At 36.2% G+C, this 22,964-nt stretch overlaps 1 protein-coding gene across 9 annotated transcripts in view; it reads left to right on the plus strand.

The window, feature by feature from the left end:
• Positions 1–22,964, plus strand: part of MARCHF8 (membrane associated ring-CH-type finger 8) — a 121,659-nt gene that overhangs the window by 18,228 nt on the left and 80,467 nt on the right. For 8 of the 9 annotated variants that reach the window (XM_033130163.1, XM_033130158.1, XM_033130167.1 and 5 more), the window contains exon 2: positions 12,878–13,057. In XM_033130163.1, the coding sequence (XP_032986054.1) occupies positions 12,956–13,057 (102 nt within the window). In that variant the 5' untranslated portion in view covers positions 12,878–12,955. Of the gene's footprint in view, positions 1–1,868; positions 1,892–12,877; positions 13,058–22,964 lie in introns of those variants that run through there. The other variant, XM_033130166.1, reaches the window with a different exon arrangement.

Consider the following 22,964-nt stretch of genomic DNA (forward strand, 5'->3'; position numbering starts at 1 on the left):
ACCCAGTAACCCCACATCTGGGTATCTTATCTGAGTAAACCCAAAACACTATTTTGAAAAGATGTGTGCATCTATATTTTCATTGCAGCATTATTTACAATAACCAAGATACAGAAGCAATCTAAGTGTTCAATACAAAATGGACAAAGAAGAGGTGGTACATATATGCAATGAACATTACTCAGCCATGAAAGAGAATGAAATCTTAACCATCTGTACAGCATGGATGGACCTAGAGGGTATTATGCTAAGTGAAATAAGTCAGACAGAGAAAGACAAATACCATATGATTTCATTACATGTGAAGTCTAAAAAACAAAATAAATGAACAAACAAACCAGAAACAAAATCATAGATACAGAGAACATTTTGATGGTGGCCAGATGGGAGGGGGGTTGGAAGGGATGGGTGAAGGGAGGAAGGAATTAAGAGGTACAATTGGTAGTTACAAAATAGTCATGGGGTTGTAAGGTGTAGCATAGGGAATTTAGTCACTAATATTATAATAACTACCGTATTTCCCCGAAAATAAGACCAGGTCTTATAGTAATTTTTGCTCCAAAAGATGCATTAGGCCTTATTTTCAGGGGATGTCTTATTTTTTCATGTACAACAATCTACATTTATTCATGTACAACAATCTACATTCATTTATTCATGTACAAAAATCTACATTTTTTCACATACAGTCATGCCATCTTCTGGAACATCGTCATAACTCTCCAAACCCTGAATTCCGGCTTGAATTTCTTGCGACCCCATTTCCTGTAGAACCATTGGCCCCAATCTCTCATGTCCAGCAATAGAACTCTCCTTAAATGAACACTTCTTGTCCATGTAGCCTGCTCATAGTGCATTGGCAACACAGCTGTCAGTGATTTTATCCCATGAATTCTTCACCCAAGGCACGACCTCTTGCAGGCTAGGCTTCACAAAGTTTCCACGCTGATTTCTCTCCATTCTATTTTCAATGTAGTCATTGATTTCCATGCGCAAATCGTCCTTGAATAGCTTGTTTATTGCAATATCAAGAGTCTGGAGATAGGCAGTCATTCCTGCAAGAATCATTACTTGATCTATTCTTCTCTCTGCAAGGAAGTTCTTCATGTCTTTAGCACGGTGAGTACTGGCTGAATCCCAGACTAGCAGACCTCTTTGGCCACCTCGCAAAACAAGTCGCAGCATTAAATCTACCCACTTCCTTATAACTGCTTGTGTGCACCAGGCTTTTTCGGTTTCAAGAACATAAATGCCTGAAACACGTTCAACCTTATCTTTCTTGCCTTTAGTGATGATTATCTTTCTTGGGACTTTCTTTCCATCCAGATGAATTGCCAAAATACAGGTAACACATGAACTTTCATAACCAGTGGAGGGAATGTAGATTGAGAAGGCACCCCTCTGATCAATTGTCGTTTGAGATCCTTGGCCCATAAACACTGCAGTTTCATCCATCGCAATCATGTTGGGGAGTTGGTATTTAGAAAAGTCGATGCCATCAATAAAGGACTTGAATGCAAGTGCATGTTTAATAACTTCAGTATCCAGCTTGAACAGTGTTGTCAATCTTAGAGACAGTTCATATCGCTGAAGGAAGTCAACCAGCCAGTGTTGTGATGCTTTGAATTCTTCTGGGGATATTTCTGACTGTGGTGCCACTGCAAGGGCAAATGCTTGAATATCAGCCCTGCGCACAACCAAAGCCTTTGCTCTCCTGTCAGCAATCCATTCACAGATGATGTCTTCCAGCTCAGGAAATAATTGTTGCCCACCTGATCCACACTTGCTCCTCTTAGCATTTCCCTCGTCCACCTGTTGACTGAGGTTATCATACTCAGCTCGCCATTTTCGGACCATTCGGAGATCCAACTTCTTCTCTTTGCAGAAAGTGGTAAGATTCTTGCCCCGGGAGTCCCCCACGATTCCTTTCTTGTACTCGACGGAATAGCTCTTTCTTTTTGCACTTATCTTGTCTGGGGTCAATATATTATTACCTTTAAATCTAATTAAATCAAGTGTTAACTGAAGACTTACGAGACAGAAATAGCACAAAAATTAAGACAGTTAAGAATGATGGTCCACACAAAAGTGACGAAAGATTGCAGGCACCAAAATTCAGAAAAAGTTTCTTTATTTTACATGAGTGCATTAAGTACATCCATTACAACGCATGACGTATTGAATTATGAAGATTCATGTTAGACACAACCACATCCATTCGTTATAGAATGCGCACGTTAGTCCTGTGTTGTGTCTGTATTCTGATTGGTTATTCGGCAGTAAGTCTCAAGTTCATCTGTTTACACAGGTGTTTATCTCTCGTCCAAAGGCACCCGCTTGGTATTTACAAATACTTAATTATAATTTAAATTATCATTTTAAGTATTAATGTCAATAATATTATTTATTTTATATTTAATTATATATTAATGTTATTATTTTATAACTTAATACGTCTGGTATGTGTTGCAATGGACATACTAAATGTGTCCGTCTGCTGACGATCTTAATTGGGGCTTATTTTTTGGGTAGGGCTTATATTACGAGCATCCTGAAAAATCATGCTAGGTCTTATTTTCCGGTTAGGTCTTATTTTGGGGGGAATATGGTATGTATGGTGTCAGATGGGTACTAGATTTATGGGGGAATCACTTCGTAAGTTATATAAATGTCTAATCACTGTTGTATACTTGAAATTAATATAGTATTGTATGTTTAATTGAAAAATAAAAAAATTTTAAAGTGATTTTGGTTTATATTATCATATTTTGTCTTTATGTATGCCATATCATCTGTACCTCTAAGAAGATATTGATTGACTTATTTAAAAGGATTAAAATCACTTTAGAAAATTAACTTTTTATTTTCCACCGTTTTCTTTTTTTGTATGTATTATTTTTATTCCTTTCATTTGAAGCTCTTGTACGTTTGAACAATAAATAAGAAAGGCCAGGAATGGTTTCTGTGAAATGGGGAGCAGATTGAGTTGTGGAAGACTGAGAAAATGGAAACAATTATAGACAACTTAGAAAGCTTGGTTATAGAGGAAATGGGAGTAGGAACACTGAAAGCATTTTTATTTTTGTTTTTAAAGATCGGAAACACATAAAGCACCTTAAAATTCTGTAGTAATACAGAATTTTGTAATTTTTTAATTGCATCTAGTGACATAAACTATTTATATTCTATGCATTTACTGTGGAAAACTGATTCTGTTACTTTGTTGATGTGAAGGAGTCTTTAGGAAGGAGAGGTTAAAAATCTGGATAGGAGGATGTCTGCTAGCCGGAGGCCCTTGAGTAGTCAGGGGAGGGGGAGGACGCAGATCCCAGGTACATCCCCAGAGCTGGAGTCACCTCTTCCTTCGAATTGCATAATAAAATTTACATAATTCATGAAAGGGTTGGGGGCGGTAGGTAAGTTTATGTGATTGGTTGCAGGAAGTTGAGGAGCTTTTACAGTAAATATTGAAACAGTGAAAGCACCTGATCTCATGGTCAGATCCTGGACACGGGGGCTTCCGTCACACGAGGAAATCTGTTAAGAAAGAAAATTCATTCTTCTTTTGTGGAAAGATGGCTTTTAGTATTTTGCAATAAGAGGTTTCTTTTATAATCATGATTAAAAGAAAATAAAAACATTTACTAATAGCCTGTGTTTATTATTTTCTGTGTTCTGTGAAAGATGGCAGTTTCTGCCATAGATATGTTTCTGCCACAGTACCAGGAACAAACATACTGAAAAAAGGCAATGTAAGGGAAAGATAGCCTCCTAAGCGCTGGGCACTCAGACTTATTCATAATAGACCAGTCCTAACTTCCCATTGTCTGCGATATTATAATGCTAAGAGTTTCGTGTTCTGAGCCTCCATTTCTGCTGGTGTGTAAATAAAGGTCATTCCACTGCCGTCACATTCTGTGAGATGTATGCAAACTGGAAATAGTATGACATGAAAATATTAATAAAGTCTTACTATGTGTGAAATATGAAATAATGTAGTCTCCAAAATCAGTAACTTTGGAATGAAAGTCAGATGTAATAAAAATACGAAGAAAGAAACTATTTCCGGATGCGCTATGCTGGTTTTTGAGGGGAAATGATTATCTGTGCAAAAATATTAGAGGAAATGCTGAAAAGATTAAAAAGGAGCATAAAGCAAATACTCTGATGGTTGTAAACATCTGCATCCTGTGAATGCTTCCCCTTTATTCCTGTAGGAAGCTTAGGCTTAAATTCTGAGGCCTTAAGAGTGTCCTCCTCTCAGAAAGTGACCTTTTTAATGGTTTGTTGATAACAAAATTATGACTATTACCAACCTATGTGGAATGACTTGAGCTTTTAATTTTAGCTCTTTAAAAATACATATTTAAACTATGAAAGTAATATATCATTACTAAAGGTTTAGAAAATAGAGAAACGAAAAATCATCTATACTGCCACATTTATTAAATCATTAGCATTTTTATGAATTCCCTTTTTGCTTGTGTTTATGTAACATAGTTGTAATTATAAGGTGTGTACAATTTTATCACCTGCTTTTTATCATACCCATGCTTCTCTTGTGTCTAGTGCCCACATAATATTCCTTTGATTGTACTAACTAACACTAGAGTTTACTTAGCTCCTCTTCCCCTATTTGGGGAAATTATGGGTACTTTCTGGTTTTTTTTTTGTTGTAAATAATGTTATATTGAAAATCATGGAGCTTGTAGATTTTTGAATATGCATTTTCTCAGGCTAAGCTTCCCAAAGGTAAGCTCTTCCGTAGTTTCTGAGCCCTGTTGCTCATAGGTTTCCCTGGTGGGCGTTCTGAGTGTATGATGCCACCATAAGAAGATCGTGAGAACACAGCCTCAGTACATATTGGTCAGTGATAGATTTTGCCATATTTTTGTAGAATTTTGTAAAATTTAAAATTTTATATAAAGGAAAAAGAATTGTTCCCTGAACTGTTGCCTTTCCTTGATTATTAAAATGTCAAGTGAGGATCCATGCTATGTCCTCATTTGTGAAGTGGCTGTTCCTAAGCCCTGGTCATTTATCTGTTGGGATTTTAATGTTTTTTAAAAGCTATTTATCTTAACTTCTTATATAAAAAAGATATTAACTTTCTGTCCTTTGTGCTACCAAATATTTTCCAATCTTTTTTGCCTGTTCATTTATTTTTGCTTTTAATTATAGAATCGTATCTACAACCCTTTTTCTTTTGTGATTTTTTTTTCCCCTGTTAATTCTAGGATCTAAGTCAGTTTCCCTTTAGTTCCTTAATATATTCATTTGCAATTGTATCTTGTTATTGTTTTATATTTAACTTTTACATCCATCAGAATTTATTCTGATGAATGAAGTGTGAGTCTTAATAGTTATTTTCCCTCCAAATTGTTAACCAGTTATCCCAACACCATTTATTGAGTAACTTGTCCCTTTCTTATAATTTTGTGTCGCTGCTTCTGTTGGCTATAATATGCTATACAATTCTGGACTGTCTTTTTTGTCTTGTAATTATACCTTCCTGTTTAATAATAACCATTGCTTTGTATTATTTTTTCATAGGACTCATCTCCCTATAGCGTCTTCCCCAACATTTTTATTTGATCATCTCATTCTTATGTATAATTTTAGAATCATTTTGTCAAGTAAAAAAATCTTGCCTAGACTTTGGTTATAATTACTTTGAATATATGCTTTATTTTGGAGAAAACACATCTTATTATAGTATTCAGATATACTCGAAGATCACCGAATGTTTTTCATTAAAATTTCTTGAGTAGTTTTTACATCATTTATCTCCAATTATTTTTTGCTTTTTGTTTTGTTGGCATACAGGAATGTTGGTGAAATTAATATGTTTTGTTGACCTTAAAAATAAAACAGCCAGTTATTGTACCAGCAAAAGAGGTTTATTTAGGAATAGCAAAGAATTGCAATTAGGGACAAGGAAGCTTTAGGAAAACCTCAGGCAAGTTCCACAAGAAAAGGAGAGGAATGTACTTTGTAGTGAAAAAGGAGGAAGTTGGGAGGGGTTATTTTGAAGGAAAGTCTATTGGAGGAATGAGAGAGTGCAGTGTTTCTCATTGGCTGGGCTTGTCCCTGGGCAAAGAGAATTCTTCCCTGTTGAGGCCTGTAACTCACATAGAGTGGTAGGTAGTTCATGAGGGTTCCCCATGCTGGCCTCCCAACTTCATTTTAAATGAGGTTTCCTTGATTCTGTTTCACAGTTTATGTACTTTTTTCTTACACTAGAATACATTACTGACTTTATACAAATGTTTATGTTTTTAACTGATTCCAGTAGTTCTTAGAAAATTCCTTTGGACTTTTAGCTCTTCCATTGTACTATAAGTTCTGTTTTTAAGTCTTATCACAGCAGAAAAATCCGTATATTAAATAATAGCAGTGGTAACATGCTTATTTTGCTTTTTAGTTTAATTAGAATGTATCCAAGAGTGTGAGTGTAATGTTAAATTTTGATTCAGAGAGGTGTTTTTTTTTTAAAGTTAGGGATTCTCATTGCTGTTTTCTAAAAAGTTTTAAAATTCTGTATTATCATTTGCTAGTAGCACCTAATGACATAAATGACTGACCTTACAGGTTTTCCCTGGAAAGCTGAATCTATTCTGGGTGTTCAGGTCCCGGTGTGCTTGTGAGTCCAGTGCACACTCTGTTCATATTTTGGGTTTTGAGATGTTACCGGCACAGGGGTCCTTGCCTCTCTCAGGATAGAAATCAAGAGAGTGGGTGAAACAGTTTTGCAGAGAGAAAGATTTATTAAAGTGAAAGCTTGATGCACCAAGAGGGTGCACTCCAGAGAAGAATGGATGTGGCTCCCCAAGGTTTACAGGCACAACGGTTTTATGCGCCCTTGAGGTTGGGGGCCACCTCTTCCTCTTTCTTTTTTCCCTCCCCAGAGTATGTTGAGGTGGGTCCTACACCACGCCTGTGCAGTGTACCTACATGCTGCTTCATATATTGCATGTCTCATTAGCATCTTAAATCTCCATGCAGGGGTGTGTTTTTTACTATGACAATGAGGAAAAAAGTTATCTATAATTAGCTCTTTTAACTAAATGCGCAAGCGTGACTTTAGAAACTTTCCCTGGGCTTGCTTATCTCTCCTGTAATTAGGGTTCTGTTCACTCATTGTGTCTTACTGGCCGAGGGATGTAACTCAGGGTAGTTTTCCCCAGCTGCAAGTTCCACTCCGAGACCACCGACGACCATGCCACAGGCATGTCAAGCTCAGTGTGCCTATCTGTGGCAGCCCCACCTTAGCCCTGCTCCTTGCACTGCGGTCTTGTCAGTGCACAGCTAGAAACCAGGGTGTGGTTTAGACCCCTGCCTGGGTGATGTCAGTCCTCCTTTGCAGGTAGTCCCTCTCCTTCCTCCACAGTTGCTGCTTTAAGGCCGGCCTCCATGATTCAGTGTTGTATATTACAACTGGCCTCAGTCCTGCTGCTTTCTTTCCTTCTGTGTCTGCTAGCTGCTGTGCACAGGCTTCTCATTTTTCACATGAAACCTGTTTCTCATAGAGACAGGCTTGACTTAAAGTTATTTATTCTGAGTGCCAGTCGGGGTGTCAAAATTCAACAGCTCACAATAGGGAGGTGCAGGGCACTGCTGGACCCTGGCACCCTGTGAGCAAGGGTACAGGGAGGCGTGCAGACCTAGGGTGACTGTCCCTCAGGGAGGCTGCGACTGGCATCTTTGTCTCCTGGCTGCTGCTTTGTGGTCTCTGTCCCCAGCATTGTTGGAGTGGGCAGAATCCTTCATTTATCTTGGCCATCTGGAAAGCACATAGAACAGCTTGATTGTTAAGCCCCGCTGGTCGTCTTAGGGTCCGGGCCTTCCTATCTCTCCTCTTACAGAGATACCATTATCAACCTTGGTTTCCCTCAGTCATGCTGCTAGAGGCCATAAGTAAAGGCCAGAAAGGATTGAGGTCCCATTTGTATGAACACTGTGTCAGACAGAAATGTAGGAGGACAGAAAATAGTACTGGAAAGACAAGGCAAACAAAAGGGCCTCTGAGGCTAGGAGAGGAGTCGCCGCAGGCCCCTGGCAGGGCAGGCACAGATGCCCTTCTGCTTGTGCACATGCGTACAGGCCCGTGGGACCGCTGCAGTGACCTTGGGAATAAGGAGAGGGTCTTACCTTTCTGTTGTAGAGATGAAGAAACACAGTCACTGACATTTATCAGTTTGCACTTTTAGTATTTGCTGATTTTGCACTCTTAACCTTTCTCAAAACTGGAAGAGTGTTAGGTAACAGTGACCATCTAGATATTTAGTGGCCATCTAGATAGTGGCCATCTATTTCATCTAGATAAATTACTTTAGGGATAGCACAAAGCAAAAATAAAATTTATCTTAATCCATATCAATTATTTCCATATACTTTTTTAAAACAGCTTTATTGAGATATAATTCACATCCATTACAATCCACTCATTTAAAGTGGACAGTTCGGTGGTTTTTAGTATACATAAGAGCTGTGTAATCATCACCATAATAAATCTTAGAACATTTTCATTACCCTAAAAAGACATGCTTTTAGCCACCCCACCTCTATCGCTAACCCTTGGCAGTCATTAATTTTTGTGTTTCTGGAGATTTGCCTATTCTGGACATTTCATAAAAACGCTATCATACAGCATGTCGTCCTTCTGTTACATAGTATGTTTCCAAGGTTCATCCATGTGGTAGCATGTGTTTGTACTTCGTTCTTTTTTATTGCTGAATGACATACCATTGTATAGATAACACATTTATCTGTTCACTACTTTATGCACATTTACATTTCTGCTTTTGGCTATGAACATCCATTTATATGTTTTATGTGGGCATATACTTTCATTTCTTGGGTGTGTGTATACGTAAGAGTGACATTACTGAATCATAAAGTAACTCTCTATTTAACATTTTGAGGAAGAGCCAGACTTGTCCAAAGCAGCTGTGTACATTCCCACCAGTGGTGTATGAAGGTTTCAATTTCTCCACATCCTTGCCTACACTTTCTGTCTTAATTACAGCCATAATTGAAAAGAGTATTCTTTCCCCATTGAATGGTCTTGGTACTGTGCTGAAAAATCAGTACCATAGATAATTTATTTCTTGACTCTAAATTCTGTTCCATTGATCTATATATCTATCCTTATTCCAGTGCCACACTATCTTGATTACTATTCCTTTGTATTAATAGTAAGTTTTGAAATTGGTAAGTGTGAATTCTCCAACTTCTTTTTCAAGACTGTTTGGATATTTTGGATCTGTTGAATTTCTATCTGAATTTTAGGATTAGCTTCTTTAATTTCTATGAAGAAGTAAGCTGAGTTTTTGATAGGGATTTCTTTATCTATAGATCAATTTGGGATAGTTGCCATCTTAACTATTGTTAAGTCTTCTGATCCATGAAAATGGGGTATCCATTTCCATAATCTTAACAACCAACTTTGTCAGTTCAGTTCTTCTTGCTATGGATGTTCATATTAGGTGTTACATTTTGCAAGTTAGCATTACTGGAATTGAAGACCTCATGCCTGGATTGCCAGGCAAGTGCAGAAGTTTAACTAGTGCTCTTAATTAAAGATGATATTTGGAAATTTATGCAAAGAAAATTGTATGAGTAACATTTGATTTATGCTTTTCATGTGAACCTTCACATTATTTTTATCCTAAATATATCTGGCATAGGAGAGGGATTGCTTCAGGCAAACTTTCAGGTCTATTACTTGGAGATCAGGGTGCATATCAGAAGAGTAGCCTAAATGACTGTAAGAAGAGAAGTATTTCAAAGCTGCAGAAAAATTAAAAACCCTCTCACATTTGTGTTTATGTGGCATAAATAGTCCTCCCCAGGCTTGTCAGTGACATGTAGCAGTGATGTAATAATGATGATTATGCAAGAAGCAAGAAAGGCAGTTATTGACATGATATGTGGTGGGACTCTGGGCATGGTTAGTTTGACTAAGTATTCCAAGAGGACAGATGGATTTTTGTCATCTGCGACAGAGGACTTGAATGCATTACTGGTGAAAAACTGCTCATCACTGAGTATTGTGACCTCCCGGAGAGTGTCAGACAAATTAGTAGTAAGTGCCTCTTGTCTTGTGTAATGTGAACACAAATAGACCATTTGTTGGAAACAGTGGTCCATTTTGTCATCTTCATCAAGGGCTTGAAATAGGGTAGGTGATGTATAACATCCAAACTTGAACATTTTATTTATTGTAATATCTAGACACTAACATCACCTACTCTTATTTTCCTGTTTTGTTGGTTATCAATGGTTACCCCATATTATAAGACTAGACTTTTAAAAAACAATATTATTTTTATTTTTAAATTGTAGTTGACATTTAATATTGTATTAGTTTCAGATGTAAGCATACTGTTTACACATTTACGTAACTTACAAAGTGATTTCCCTGAAAAGTCTAGTACCTCCTTGGCATCACACAGTTATTGCAATATTACTGACTATATTCCCTCTGCTGTATTTTACATGCCCATGACTGTTTTATAACTGCCAATTTGTACTTCTTAAATCCCTTCACCTTTTTCACCCTGTCCCTCAACCTCCTCCCATCTGGTAACCATCAGTTTGTTCTCTGTATCTATGACTTTGGTTCTGTTTTGTTTGTTCATTTATTTTGCTTGTTAGATTCCACATATAAGTGAAATCTTATGTATTTGTCTTTTTCTGTCTTATCTCCCTTAACATAGTACCCTCTAAGTCCATCCATGTAGCTGCAAATGGTAAGATTTCATTCTTTTTTATGGCCAAGTAATATTCCATTGTATATATGTAACACATATTCTTTAACCAGTCATATATTGGTGGGCACTTAGGTTGCTTCCATATCTTGGCTATTGTAAATAATACTGCTGCTCATAGGGGTGCATATATCTTTTTATATGTTTTGGATTTCTTCAGATAAATACCCAGAAGTGGACTTGCTGGGTCACAAGGTAGTTCTATTTTTAATTTTTTGAGGAACCTCTGTGCTGTTTTCCATAGTGGCTGCACCAATTTGCAGTCCCACCCACAGTGCACAAGGGTTCTCTTTTCTCCACATCCACACCAGCACTGGTTTGTTGATTTATTGATGATAAATAAATAATGACATAATGACAGGTGTGAGGTGGTATCTCATTGTAGTTTTAATTTGCATTTCCCTGATTATTAGTGATGTTGAGCATCTTTTCATATATCTACTGGCCATCTTTGGAGAAGGTGTCCTCTTTGGAGAAATGTCTATTCACATCCTCTGCCCATTTTTAAATCAGATTGTTCATCTTTTGGTGTTAAGTTGTATGAGTTCCTTATATATTTTGTATATTAACCCCTTACCAGATGTGTCATTGGTGAGTATCTTCTCCCATTCAGTGGGTTGTCTTTCGTTTTATTGATGGTTTCCTTTGCTGTGCAAAAAGTTTTTAGTTTGATGTAGTTCCGTTTGTTTATTTTTGTTTTGTTTCTCTTGCCCAAGGATGTATCCGAAAAAAATATTACTAAGAGCAATGTCAGAGAGTTTATAGCCTATATTTTCTTCTAGGAGTTTTACGAGTATGTTTTTGCATCTTACATTTAACTCTTTAATCCATTTTGAGTTTTTGTTTTTGGTGTTTTTTTTTTTTTTGGTATATGGTGTAAGAAGGTGGCCCAATTTCATTTTTTTGTACGAATCTGTCCAGTTTTACCAATACCATTTGTAAAGAAACTGTCTTTACTCCATTGTTTATTCTTATTTCCTTTGTCATAGATTAATTGACTGTATAGGCATGGGTTTATTTCTGGGCTGTACTCTGCTCCGTTGATGTGTATGTCTTTTTTTATGCCAGTACCATGCTGTTTTGATACTATAGCCTTGTGGTATAATTTGGTACCAGGTAGCATCAGTGATGCCTTCAGCTTTGTTGTTCTTTCTCAAGATTGCTTTGTCTTTGGGGTCTTTTATATTTCCATATAAATTTTAGGATTCTAGTTCTGTGAAAAATACCATTGGTATTTTGATAGAGATTGCATTGAATCTATAGATTGATTTGGGTAGTATCGTCATTTTAACAATGTTAATTCTTTCTATCCATGAGCATGGTATATGCTTCCATTTATTTGTTTCTTCTTTATTTCTTAAATGTCTTACCTCCTTGGTTAAGTATCTCCTTGGTTAAATTTATTCCTAGGCGTTTTATTCTCTTTTTGATGCAATTGTAAATGGGACAATTTTCTTAATTTCTCTTTCTGATAGTTCATTATTGGTGTGTAAAAGAGCAGCCAGTTTCTGAGTTTTAATTTTGTGCCCTGCTACTTTTACTGAATTCATCTCTCAGTTCTAATAACTTTTTTGGTGCACTCTTTAGAGCTACGATGCCTAAAATATTTACTATCTGACCCTTTACTGGAGAAGTTTGCCAACAACTGGTGTAGACAGTCTAGACTTTTGGAAGGTTATGCATGGAAAATAGATAATCTTAAATTTATTTTAGACTCATTGTACGGATTCAAGGGCAGCAGTTAAGGAAAGATCGCTACTTCTGTCAGGATGAGTGCTTGCTTATTCAAGAAAAACCGTTTAACTTCATAAATATTCTTGTAACAAAGGATGATACTGCTGTGTTTAAAATCTAAGTAGTCAATGCACAATTAGTATCTGATTATATGTGTATCTGATCCACCAACCTCTTTCAGGTGCTCCCATCTTACTACAAGAGAAAAATGTTACAATTTCCCCCATAGACATTCACCTATTATTTTTGAAGACCAAGTATTTATGTCAGACATTGCAACTTATTTAAATATAAATATAAAATGCTAATTTAACTGTTGAAAATTTGAAATGTTTTAGCTCAGTTATGTCTTGCTTTGTCTTCTTTCTCAGCTGTAAGTCCATGGCCCAAAATGACTCTACCACTGGAGACTGTCTTCTGTGAAGAAGACGAGCAGACAGGAGGCTGTGATGAGCATACCACTGCATCAGCTCTCGGCCATTCCATCCCAGGATGCCACCTCCGCCAGAGTCTACAGAATTAAGACCAAAGAAAAGGAGAGAGAAGAACAGGTAATATTCCTTTTAGTTTCTTACTTTTGTGGTTTTCATTAAATATGGTCTAGACTGATAATTCTGAAGATCAAGGTTTTCTTCTAGTTTATTACCATATACTACCATATATAAAGTATATTACCTACCATATACTAAAAATCACGTGATGTGCTTAGAATTTGTCTTTTTGTAAATTTTGTAGGTTTTCAGATTTTGCTATCGATTTATTCTGCCATGGTTATACATGACATTTATCTTCATTGATTAAATCTACCTGATTATTTCTGATAATTCACTGAGAAAATCTTCTTTGGATTGTTAGGCCATGATGCAAAGGATAAATTTATTTGAACAAAAAAGTATGAATACCTCGTACATACTAGTCTCTGCTTGTTGCAAGGGTATAGTTAACATCCCAGAGCCTATCTCTGTCCTCGCATGGCTCTTCATTTGGCCTGGCAATGAATTAATTATGCATTAGAGTTTAATAAGGTGATGGAGAAAGCTCGTGACCATCTAATCCCAGCCCAGGGAATCAGGAATGGCGTCTTGGAGAAAATAACATTTACAGGGAGAACCTGAGCAGTGACCTGGAGTTAGCTGGGAAAAAGGAAGAGTGTCCCAATTGGGGGAAATAGTACATGCCGAAAGCCCAAGAGTAGAACAAGATAAATTTAAGGGATTAAAATATAAAATATAATAACTGGAATGTAAAGTTTGAATTGGATAGTGGCAAGACGGGGAATGATAAAAGGAGTTACCGTATTTTGCTGTGTATAATGCGCACTTTTTGGCCCAAATTTCTGGGGGAAAATAAGGATGTTCATTATTCATGGGTAGTACTAATTCCATATCTATATAAATATTTTTAAGTCTTTATTTATGCTTATGAGTTAAAAATGTAACTCTAGAAATCAATAACGATGTCTGTATTGGAATACGACAATTAGTTTTGTTGCACTTATGACGAACTTGCAATGATGAAGAGTTCTTGGCTTTCTATGATACGTAAATATCATAAATTTGTTACTGGTTCATACAATTTCTTGCACCTTGTATCTATTCTTGTGTTTTGTAATTATTAACATAAAAATTCTGGTACCATAATATGTTAAAAAAATAAATGCTAAAATTCCTTTATAATGCAAAAAACAAGTATCTAAAGGTAAACAAATAAAATTTTAAATTAAAAAATTAAAACAAAATATTTTTTTCCCTGAAAATTTGGGCCAAAAACGTGAGTGCACATTGTACACAGGAACACATTATACACGGCAAAATACAGTACCTTCAGGAGGCTGGGATTATCTTTGCAGAAGAATGAATTGTCAGATTTGTGTTCTTAAAACTTTCACTCAGGCTGCAGTTTGGAGAATGAATTGAATGGGTGGTAGGGAGACTAGTGAGAGATTATTTAATAGCCTTCTTAGGCCAAGTTTGTCAAACTTTTTCTGTAAAGGGTCAGATAATGAGTATTTTAGACTTTGTAGGCTAGATAGTTACATCTCCTCGACTCTGCCATTGTAGCATGAAAACAGCCAAAGACAATATATAAATGAAGGGACATAACTGTGTTCCAGTAAAATTTTATTTACAAAGACAGGTGACAGGCCAGATTTGGCTATATGTCTATATAAGTTTGCTGATCCCTGGCCTAGAAAAAGGTAGTAGTGAGTTCGTTTAGGATGGGATAGTGGGGGGGATACTTAGTTTATTATTATAGTGGGCTTGCTGAGTGCACGTTGGGGGTGGGGGAGAATCAGGGGTGACTCTTGCTTCCTTCCTTGCCTTTGCAATATATTTTACAAACATTTGTTCTTGTAGCATTCCTCTTTTATAGTTAAACTTAATCTTTGCCCAAGACTCTAAAAAATCTCCTGTTAAATCAAGAATCAGTAAGTCTTGTTTAAAGTGAAATCATTATAGTTTATGGGATACCATTGTTTCTACTATTTCATAAAGAATTAAGCAGAACAAATTTATATCATAGCTCTTAAAGTATGAGGTGTGATCAAACAGTACAGTGAATATTTAAATAAAAAAAAATTATTATAGTAAAAGACACATTGCCATTAATCCCCCTCAAAACACTCCCCCAGCTTTGAACACATTTGTCCCATCGTTCTTAGCACTTTCGGAAGCAATTCTGGAAGTCCTCTTTTGTGAGTGTCTTTAGTTGTGTGTTGCGGCTGCCTTGATATCCTGAATTGATTCAAAACGTTTACCTTTCTTGGTCATTTTGACTTTGGGAAAGAGCCAGAAGTGGCACGGTACCAGATCCAGTGAATAAGGTGGATAAGGACACACCATAATGTTTTTATTTGACATAAATTGCCATACCAGAATCGATGTGTGACATGTAGCATTGTCATGATGGAGGATAATTTACGGCACACTTTAAAACACACCTTCTCTCAACTGTAACTCACATCAAACAAATTGAAACTTGTCACACACTGTTACTACGGTTCGATGAGCGGCTTCCCATATTGAAGGTCCCTGCCTTTCCGTTGGATGGCACTCAGCAACAGCATTCACCGTATTTTGTGATCACAAAGGATGGCTGCGTGTCTCACATCACTTTTGGTATGGCAGTTTCTGTCAAATAAAAACATTACGGTGTGTCTTCATCCACCTTATTCACTGGATCTGGTACCGTGCGACTTCTGGCTCTTCCCCAAAGTCAAAATGACTCAGGACATTGAGGCAGCCATGACAGCGCAACTAAAGACACTCACGAAAGAGGACTTCCAGAACTGCTTCAGAAAGTGGCAAGAACAATGGGATAAGTATGTTCAAAGCGAAGGGGAATATTTTGAGGGGGATTAATGGCAATGTGTCTTTTACTGTAATATATATATTTTTTAATTTAAGCGTTCACCATAGTTTTTGATCATACCTCGTACATGGACTATGGAAAATGTAAAGGTACCATATAAATTAAGAGGTTTCTGTATTCTTAGTTTGTGTTTTATTTTTTTCAGTTTGAGTTGTCAGTCTGCACCCTTTCTATTTTGCTGTGCTCTTAGGAGAAGTATAACCAGACTGGTTCAAATGCTGACATGGGTGGTGGTGGGATAGGTGGTTTCTGGATGTAGTATGTTCAGTATTTTAGTTTTCCCTCAACTTCTAGGGAATGGGAGAATACCCTAGAATATCTTTCCTATATTCTATCAATTTGCATTTAATAGTCTTCACTTAAGAGTCATTTAAGTTAGTAGTCTTTTTTTGTAATCCTTCTTAGCCCAGATGGATTTTTAAATACCCTGTCCCTAATTTATACCAAGTTGAGGCTGCTAGTTCCTATTCATTGTAGTGTTGAACTTGGACACCAGATGGCAGGGATTTCTTAGAATTTATGTGAGGAAGTTGTAATACTTGTTTGGAACAGAGAAAGGAAGATGACTCAACATTTTAGACCAACAAGAGAGATTCTTTATGATGTAAAATCCTGCTGCAGCTTTGTTGGAGGTGAGTATTCAATAAATATTAATCTCTTGATTGGCTTCTTAAGCATTAACCAGCTGTATGCATGAAATTGGGATTTTGATTCGTGTTGTCACGAGGAACCATCCTGTCCCACTTTAGTGTGAAGAATAATTCGAACACCCAATTCCCAGTTCTGGGAATCCCGGTGCCAAGTTGAGGCAGCAGGTAATGGAAGAACAACTGAGGTAGGAGCTTGAAGGGCCCAGCACTAAACGTGGTTGTAGGTTTCTAAGCATCTGAAATGTAGTATCAGGATTAGTTCAGAAGGGGAATTTTTGTGCAGTAGAGCCTGTTTTCCTTTATCCAGTTTCTCTGGCACAATGAATTCAAAACAAAATCCTTTGATACAATTTCTGATCTTCATGTGCTTGGGGGAGAGGAGGAGTGGAGGGAAGAATAAGCTATGTTGAGGCACCCCTTCCTCCTTCCGTCACATCCACTGTTCTCCGAACAGCAAAGGGAAATTTACATCACAGTCTCTGGGGTAACATGAGACAACTCATTACATCATTTTATTTCTTCTGAATCTTGTGAGAAGATAGGAGCATCGCAGTTTACCCAGAATCAGATCATCCAACCCTTAACAATAACACTGTTTTCCCTGGCAGGATCACATGCATGATTCTCTCTATAGCACCCATGGCACAAGCCCATTTCTACAGTTCTAAGAAGAGTGAATGACTTTTACACAGTAGTCAATACCATTGATGAATAAATGAATGAATTCAGTTTTGGTGGTGTGGGGACCACTGTGGAACTAAGAGGAATGTTTTATAATCCATTAAAGGATTTCTGCTGGGTGAATGTTTCTTAAAATAGGATTTTTTTCCTTTAGCTTCTTCTAAGTATTGATCCATTGCTGTCCAGACTTTGGTCTGCATTTAGAAACCTGGTGTGCATTCTTTTAAAAGAAATGTATTCTTTATAGGGTTTTTCTGAGACTATTTTCTTTTTTTCTTACAGTTTAAGGAGTTATTGGTTAATGTCTTACTAGTCTTACTAGTGTTGAGGCGTTTCTTTGGTTCTTGTGGGGGATTTTAGAGGCTTTCAATCTTCTTTCAATTCTTTTAATTAATTTCTTATCTGGGTTTACTCTTTGTCTTGTGGTTTATAGGTCCCTTTATGTTTTTCAAGATCACATTTTGGTTTGTTTTTAAATAGCTGTGTTAAGGTATAATTAACATACAATAAACAGTACATACCGGGATACCAAAAAAATGTATACACATTTTAAGAGACGGTCAACATTGATCAAACAGTACTTTGCCATAATCAGAAGTGTCTGGACATTGATGGTAACCACTTCGAGCACCTTTTGTAATTGCAGAAGTCAAACGTGACTTGTATACATCTTTTGTTATTGGTGGTATATATTGAGTATTACAATTTTAATAGTTTTTTCCTTTTTTAAAATGAGTATACATTTTTTTTAGCACCCTCTGTATTTAAAGTGTACAATTTGGCAAGTTATGACATCTGTGTGTATGTACGCCTATGTACACACACGAAACTCTTCACTATCAAGATTATGAATGCATCCATCATGCCCAAAAGTTTCCTGCTGCCCCTTGGTATTCCTCCCTTTCACCCCTCTCCCACCTCTTTTGAAAACAATCATTGATCTGCTTTCTTTCACTATAGATTATTATGCACTTTCAGAATTTTAGGTGGATGGAATCATACGTTATGTACTCTTTTTTGTCTAGCACTTCACAGCTTAGTTCTTTTGAGAGTCATCTAAGCTGTGTGTATCAGTAGTTCACTCCTTTTCTTGCTGAGTAGTGTCCATCATTTGGACATACTACAATTTGTTTACCCATTCTCCTGTTGATGGATATTTGGATTGTTTCCAGTTTGGGGTTATTGTGAATAAAGAGCTGTGAACATTCGTAAACCCTTGTATGAACATACGTTCCTTTCCCGTTGGATAATACCTAGGAATGGAACCATATGGTAGATTATGTTTAACTTGTTAAGAAACTGCCAAACTGTTTTTCAAAGTGATTGTACCATTTTATATTCCTCCCAGGAGTATAAGAGTTTCAATTCTACACCCTCATCCCCACCTGCACTTGGTTTGGTCAGTCTCTTCAATTTTAGCTATCTAATAGGTGTATGCTGGTATCTTCTTCAGGTTTTAATTTGTGTTTTCCTCATGAGTAATTATGTTAAGCATCTTTTCATGTGCTTTTTACCCATATATTGTTTTTGTTAAAGTGTCTATTTAAATCTTGTCCATTTGAAAAACAAGTTGCTCTTTTGTTTTCTTGTTGCTGAGTTGTGAGCATTCTCTATATAGTCTAGGTACAAGTTTTTTATCGGATACATGCTTTGCAAGTATCTCGCTCTCAACATCTGGATTGTCTTTACATGTGCCTGCCAGTGTCATTCAAAGACCAGTTTTAAATTTTGGTGAAATCAAATTTACTATATTTTTTTTTTTTTATGCGTTATACTCTTGGTGTTCTATTAGAATTCTTTGCCTAACCCAGTGTTGCAAATAATGTCTTCTATGGTTTCTTCTAGAAGTTTTATAGTTTGGGCTTTACATGTATGTCTAAGATCTACTTTGAGTTAGTTTTGTATATTGTGTGAGTTAGACTCCATTGCACTACCTTTAATTAGTTGCCCGTGTGTGTGTGCTTATTTCTGGACTCGCTTTTCAGTTGCATTGATCTATTTGCTTATCTTTACACCAATACTTCACCGTTGTGAACACTCTAGCTTTGTAATAAATCTGGAAAATCAGATAGTGTTCTTTTTTTTTCAAGTTTGTTTTGCCTATTTTAGGGTTTTGTTACTTGTTTTTTTGCATTTCCATATGAGTTTAAGAATAAGATTGCCAATTTCTACACAAAAAAAATCTGTCGGGATTTTTGTTGGAATTAGAGAATCCGTAGTTCAATTTCAGGGAGAACTGATATTTTATTGCAGTATTGAACCTTGTAAACTATGTCTCCTCTTTAAGTCTTATTTAATTTCTCTCAGAAATGTTTCATATATTTCATTGTATAGGTTTTACATATCTTTTGCCAGATTTATGCCTAAGTATTTTGTATTTTTGATGCCGCTGTAAATATTGTCTTTTAAATTTTAATTTCCTATTGTTCATGGCTAGTACACAGAAATAAAATTGATTTTTGTGTATGATTCAGCACAGCTGTGGAACAGCATGACTGTAAAACACCTCAGGTGAGGTGTCGCGAGTGAAGTGGCCCAGGCAAGACGACTCCCAGTGTTACATCTCTGGTATTACAGCTCTAGTGTAGTGAGACTGCTCTGCCTGATATCACTCTGGCAGATGTTGCTGCTTCAGCCAGGGAAACACAGTCTTTAATGGAAACTGAAAGTGTGCTCTACCAGAACACAGGGGAGGATGACTTATATAGAGAGAAATTCCTGCCTCTGGTCCCTGATTGGTCCATTTCTATGCAAATGAGGACTCCCAATTTCTCATAGTTTTACTGGTTCAAATAGCACTATGGTGAGTGGTCAGAAACGGAGCTGCTCTGACTGGTTGTTGATGCTGCGCAGCTCTGGTTGGACAGGGAAAGTCTCAGTTCTATTGGTCAAAATTCAGTCCTAGTTGCTCTCTTATAAGGGTCAACTCAGAGATAGGAGCCCTGTGCTGGGGGCTTGGCGGCCCAGGCTGTGGCTTTTCCCTGCAATACCGTGTGTGAGAGTCCTGTAAACAATAACTGCTAGACTGGTTGTGAATTTGGGCCTGATTAACTGCAAGGAGTTCTTCTTGGCAGGTATGTTATTCTCAGGGTCAACAAGTAATATAAGGTTATTCAGATTATCTGTTTCTTTTTGAATGAACTTTGATAATTTGTGTCTTTCATAGAATTCATTGGTTTCATTGTTGAATTGATTGGCATAAAATTGTTTATAATGTTCCCTTATTGTCTTAGTCTGTCTGTGCTGCTATAACAAAATACCTCAGACTGGATAACTTATAAACGATAGAAATTTATTTCTCACAGTTCTGGAGGCTGGAAGTCCTTGATCAGAGTGCCAGTATGATCAGGTGTGACCCCACTTCTGGGCTACAGACATCTCATTGTAGCCTCACAGGGCAGAAGGGGTGAGTTATTATCTCTGGGGCCTCTTTTATAAGGATATTAATCCATCTCTGGGGCTCTGCCCTATGAGAACCCAGTCACCTCCCAAAGCCTCCACTTCTTAATATCATCACATTGGGCATTAGGATTTCAGCATATGAATATGAATTTTGGGGGGACACACACATTCTTCCTATAGCACTTACACTTTTAATGTCTTTAGAATCTGTAGTGATGACTTTCATTCTTGGTACTCTTAATTTGTGTCTTCTTTCTTTCTTTTTCCTGACCCTCTTGCCAGAGTTTTATCAGTTTTATTGATCTCAAAGAATTCTTTGGGTTTCATAGATTTTTCTCTATTATTATGTTTCCTTTGAGTTTAACTTGCTGTTCTTTTTCTAGCTTCTTAAGGTAGAAGCCAAAGTTATTTATTCGAGAACTTTCTTATTTTCTAACATAGGTATTTAGTGATTATAAATTTCCCAAGTTCTGTTTTCATGGCCTTCTGCAAATTCTATGTTGAATTTCATTCAGTTCAGAATACTCTCTAATTTCCCTTTGATTTCTTTGATCCATGGGTTATTTTTAAGTGTGTTATTTAATTTCCAAAATTTTGGGACTTTCCAGACATCTTGTTCTTACTGATTTCTAATGTAATTCCATTTTGGTCTGAAAACATATGTTAGATAACTTTAAATCCTTTAAAACTTTGAATCCTTTAAAATGTATCAAAGCTTGTTTCAGAATATGGTCTCTGGTAAATGTTCTCTAGGCATTTAAGAAGAAAATGTATTTCACTGTTTTGGATGGAATGTTTTGTAAATGTCAGTCAGGTCAAGTTGATAGTCTTTTTCAAGTCTACTATATTCTTGCAGTCTAGTTGGTCTGTTAGTTGAAAGAGTGGTAATAAAATTGCTGACTCTAATTGTGGGTTAGTCGCTTTCTCCTTACAGTTATACCAATTTTGGAACATATATTCGATGCTTGCTCTGTTATTAGATGTTCATAAACATTTAGGATTGTTTAGACTTGGTAAATTAACCCTCTTATTATTATGAAATGATTATCTTTATTCCTGATGATGATATTCTTTGTTCTGAAATTGACTTTGGTAGTAATCTAGGTACTCCAGCTTTCTTTTGATTAGTATCAGTATGGTATCACCTTTTCCATCTTTTTACTTGTAACCTATTTGTGACTTTAAAGTGCTCTCCATGTAAGCAACATATGATTGGGTCTTTTATATCCAGTCTGACAATCTCTCCTCTTTATTTAAATGTTCAGACCATTTATATCTAATGAGATTATTGAGATGGTTAGGTTAAGTCTTCCTATACTTTTCTATTGGACCCATCTGTTCTTTGTTCCCCTTTTCAGACATTTTGTACCTTTTTAAAAATTGAATGCTTTTAAGATTTAATTGTTTTCTTTTTGTTGATTTATATGCTATAGCTCTTTATTTTGTTTTTATTTTATTTTATTTTTTTAGGGTTTATAGTATACATCTTTAATATTTCACAGTCTACCGTCAAGTGATGTACTAGTTCAAGCATGCTATGAGAACCTTACAATAGTATACTCTCATTTCTCCCATCCTGGCCTTTTATGCTATTGTTGTCATACATTTTTTTTGTATATATGTTATAAAACCCAGAATACAAAGTTATTATTTTAAAACACTTTTCAAAGAGATTAAAATAAGAAAATATCTGTTTTACCCATGTAACTATCATTTCTCCTGTTCTTGATCTTTTGAGTAGATCCAGTAAATCCATTTCATCTGTGGTTTTTCTTCTGTATTAAGGAACTTCATTGAACATTTCTTGTAGTATGAGTCTACTGATGGTGACTTGTTTCAGCTTTCTTTTTTTTTCTTTCTGTCTTAATTTCTTATGTCTGGGGTTTGTTGAACGTTGTATATCTGTGGGTTTACAGTTTTCATTGAATTTGGAATATTTTTCAAACTTTTTTTTCTGTGCCCTCACTTTTTTGGGGATTCCATTATGCACATCAACTGGCTTGAAGTTGTGTTTTTAATTTTTTAAATTTTAATTTTTCTTTCTGTGTTTTAGTTTGGATAATTCTAATTGCTGTGCTTATAAGTTTATTAATCTTTTGTTTTGCAATGTCTAATCTGCCTTTAATTCCATCTAGTATATTTTCCATATCAGACATGGTGTAGTTTTTATATCTTGAAGTTTCATTTGGATCTTTTTTTATATCTTCCATGGATCTAATCAACTTTTGATCATAAGATCCAAATAGACCCTTTAAAAATTGATTTAAATATTAAACTGACAAGATACAAAGTGGTGGGTATCTTTGGTATCTTTGTAGACTTCCTTTTTTTTCAGATTTCAGCACAATTATAG

The sequence above is a fragment of the Rhinolophus ferrumequinum genome, chromosome 16 (assembly GCF_004115265.2).
Source record: "Rhinolophus ferrumequinum isolate MPI-CBG mRhiFer1 chromosome 16, mRhiFer1_v1.p, whole genome shotgun sequence".
Classification (NCBI taxonomy): Eukaryota; Metazoa; Chordata; class Mammalia; order Chiroptera; family Rhinolophidae; genus Rhinolophus; species Rhinolophus ferrumequinum.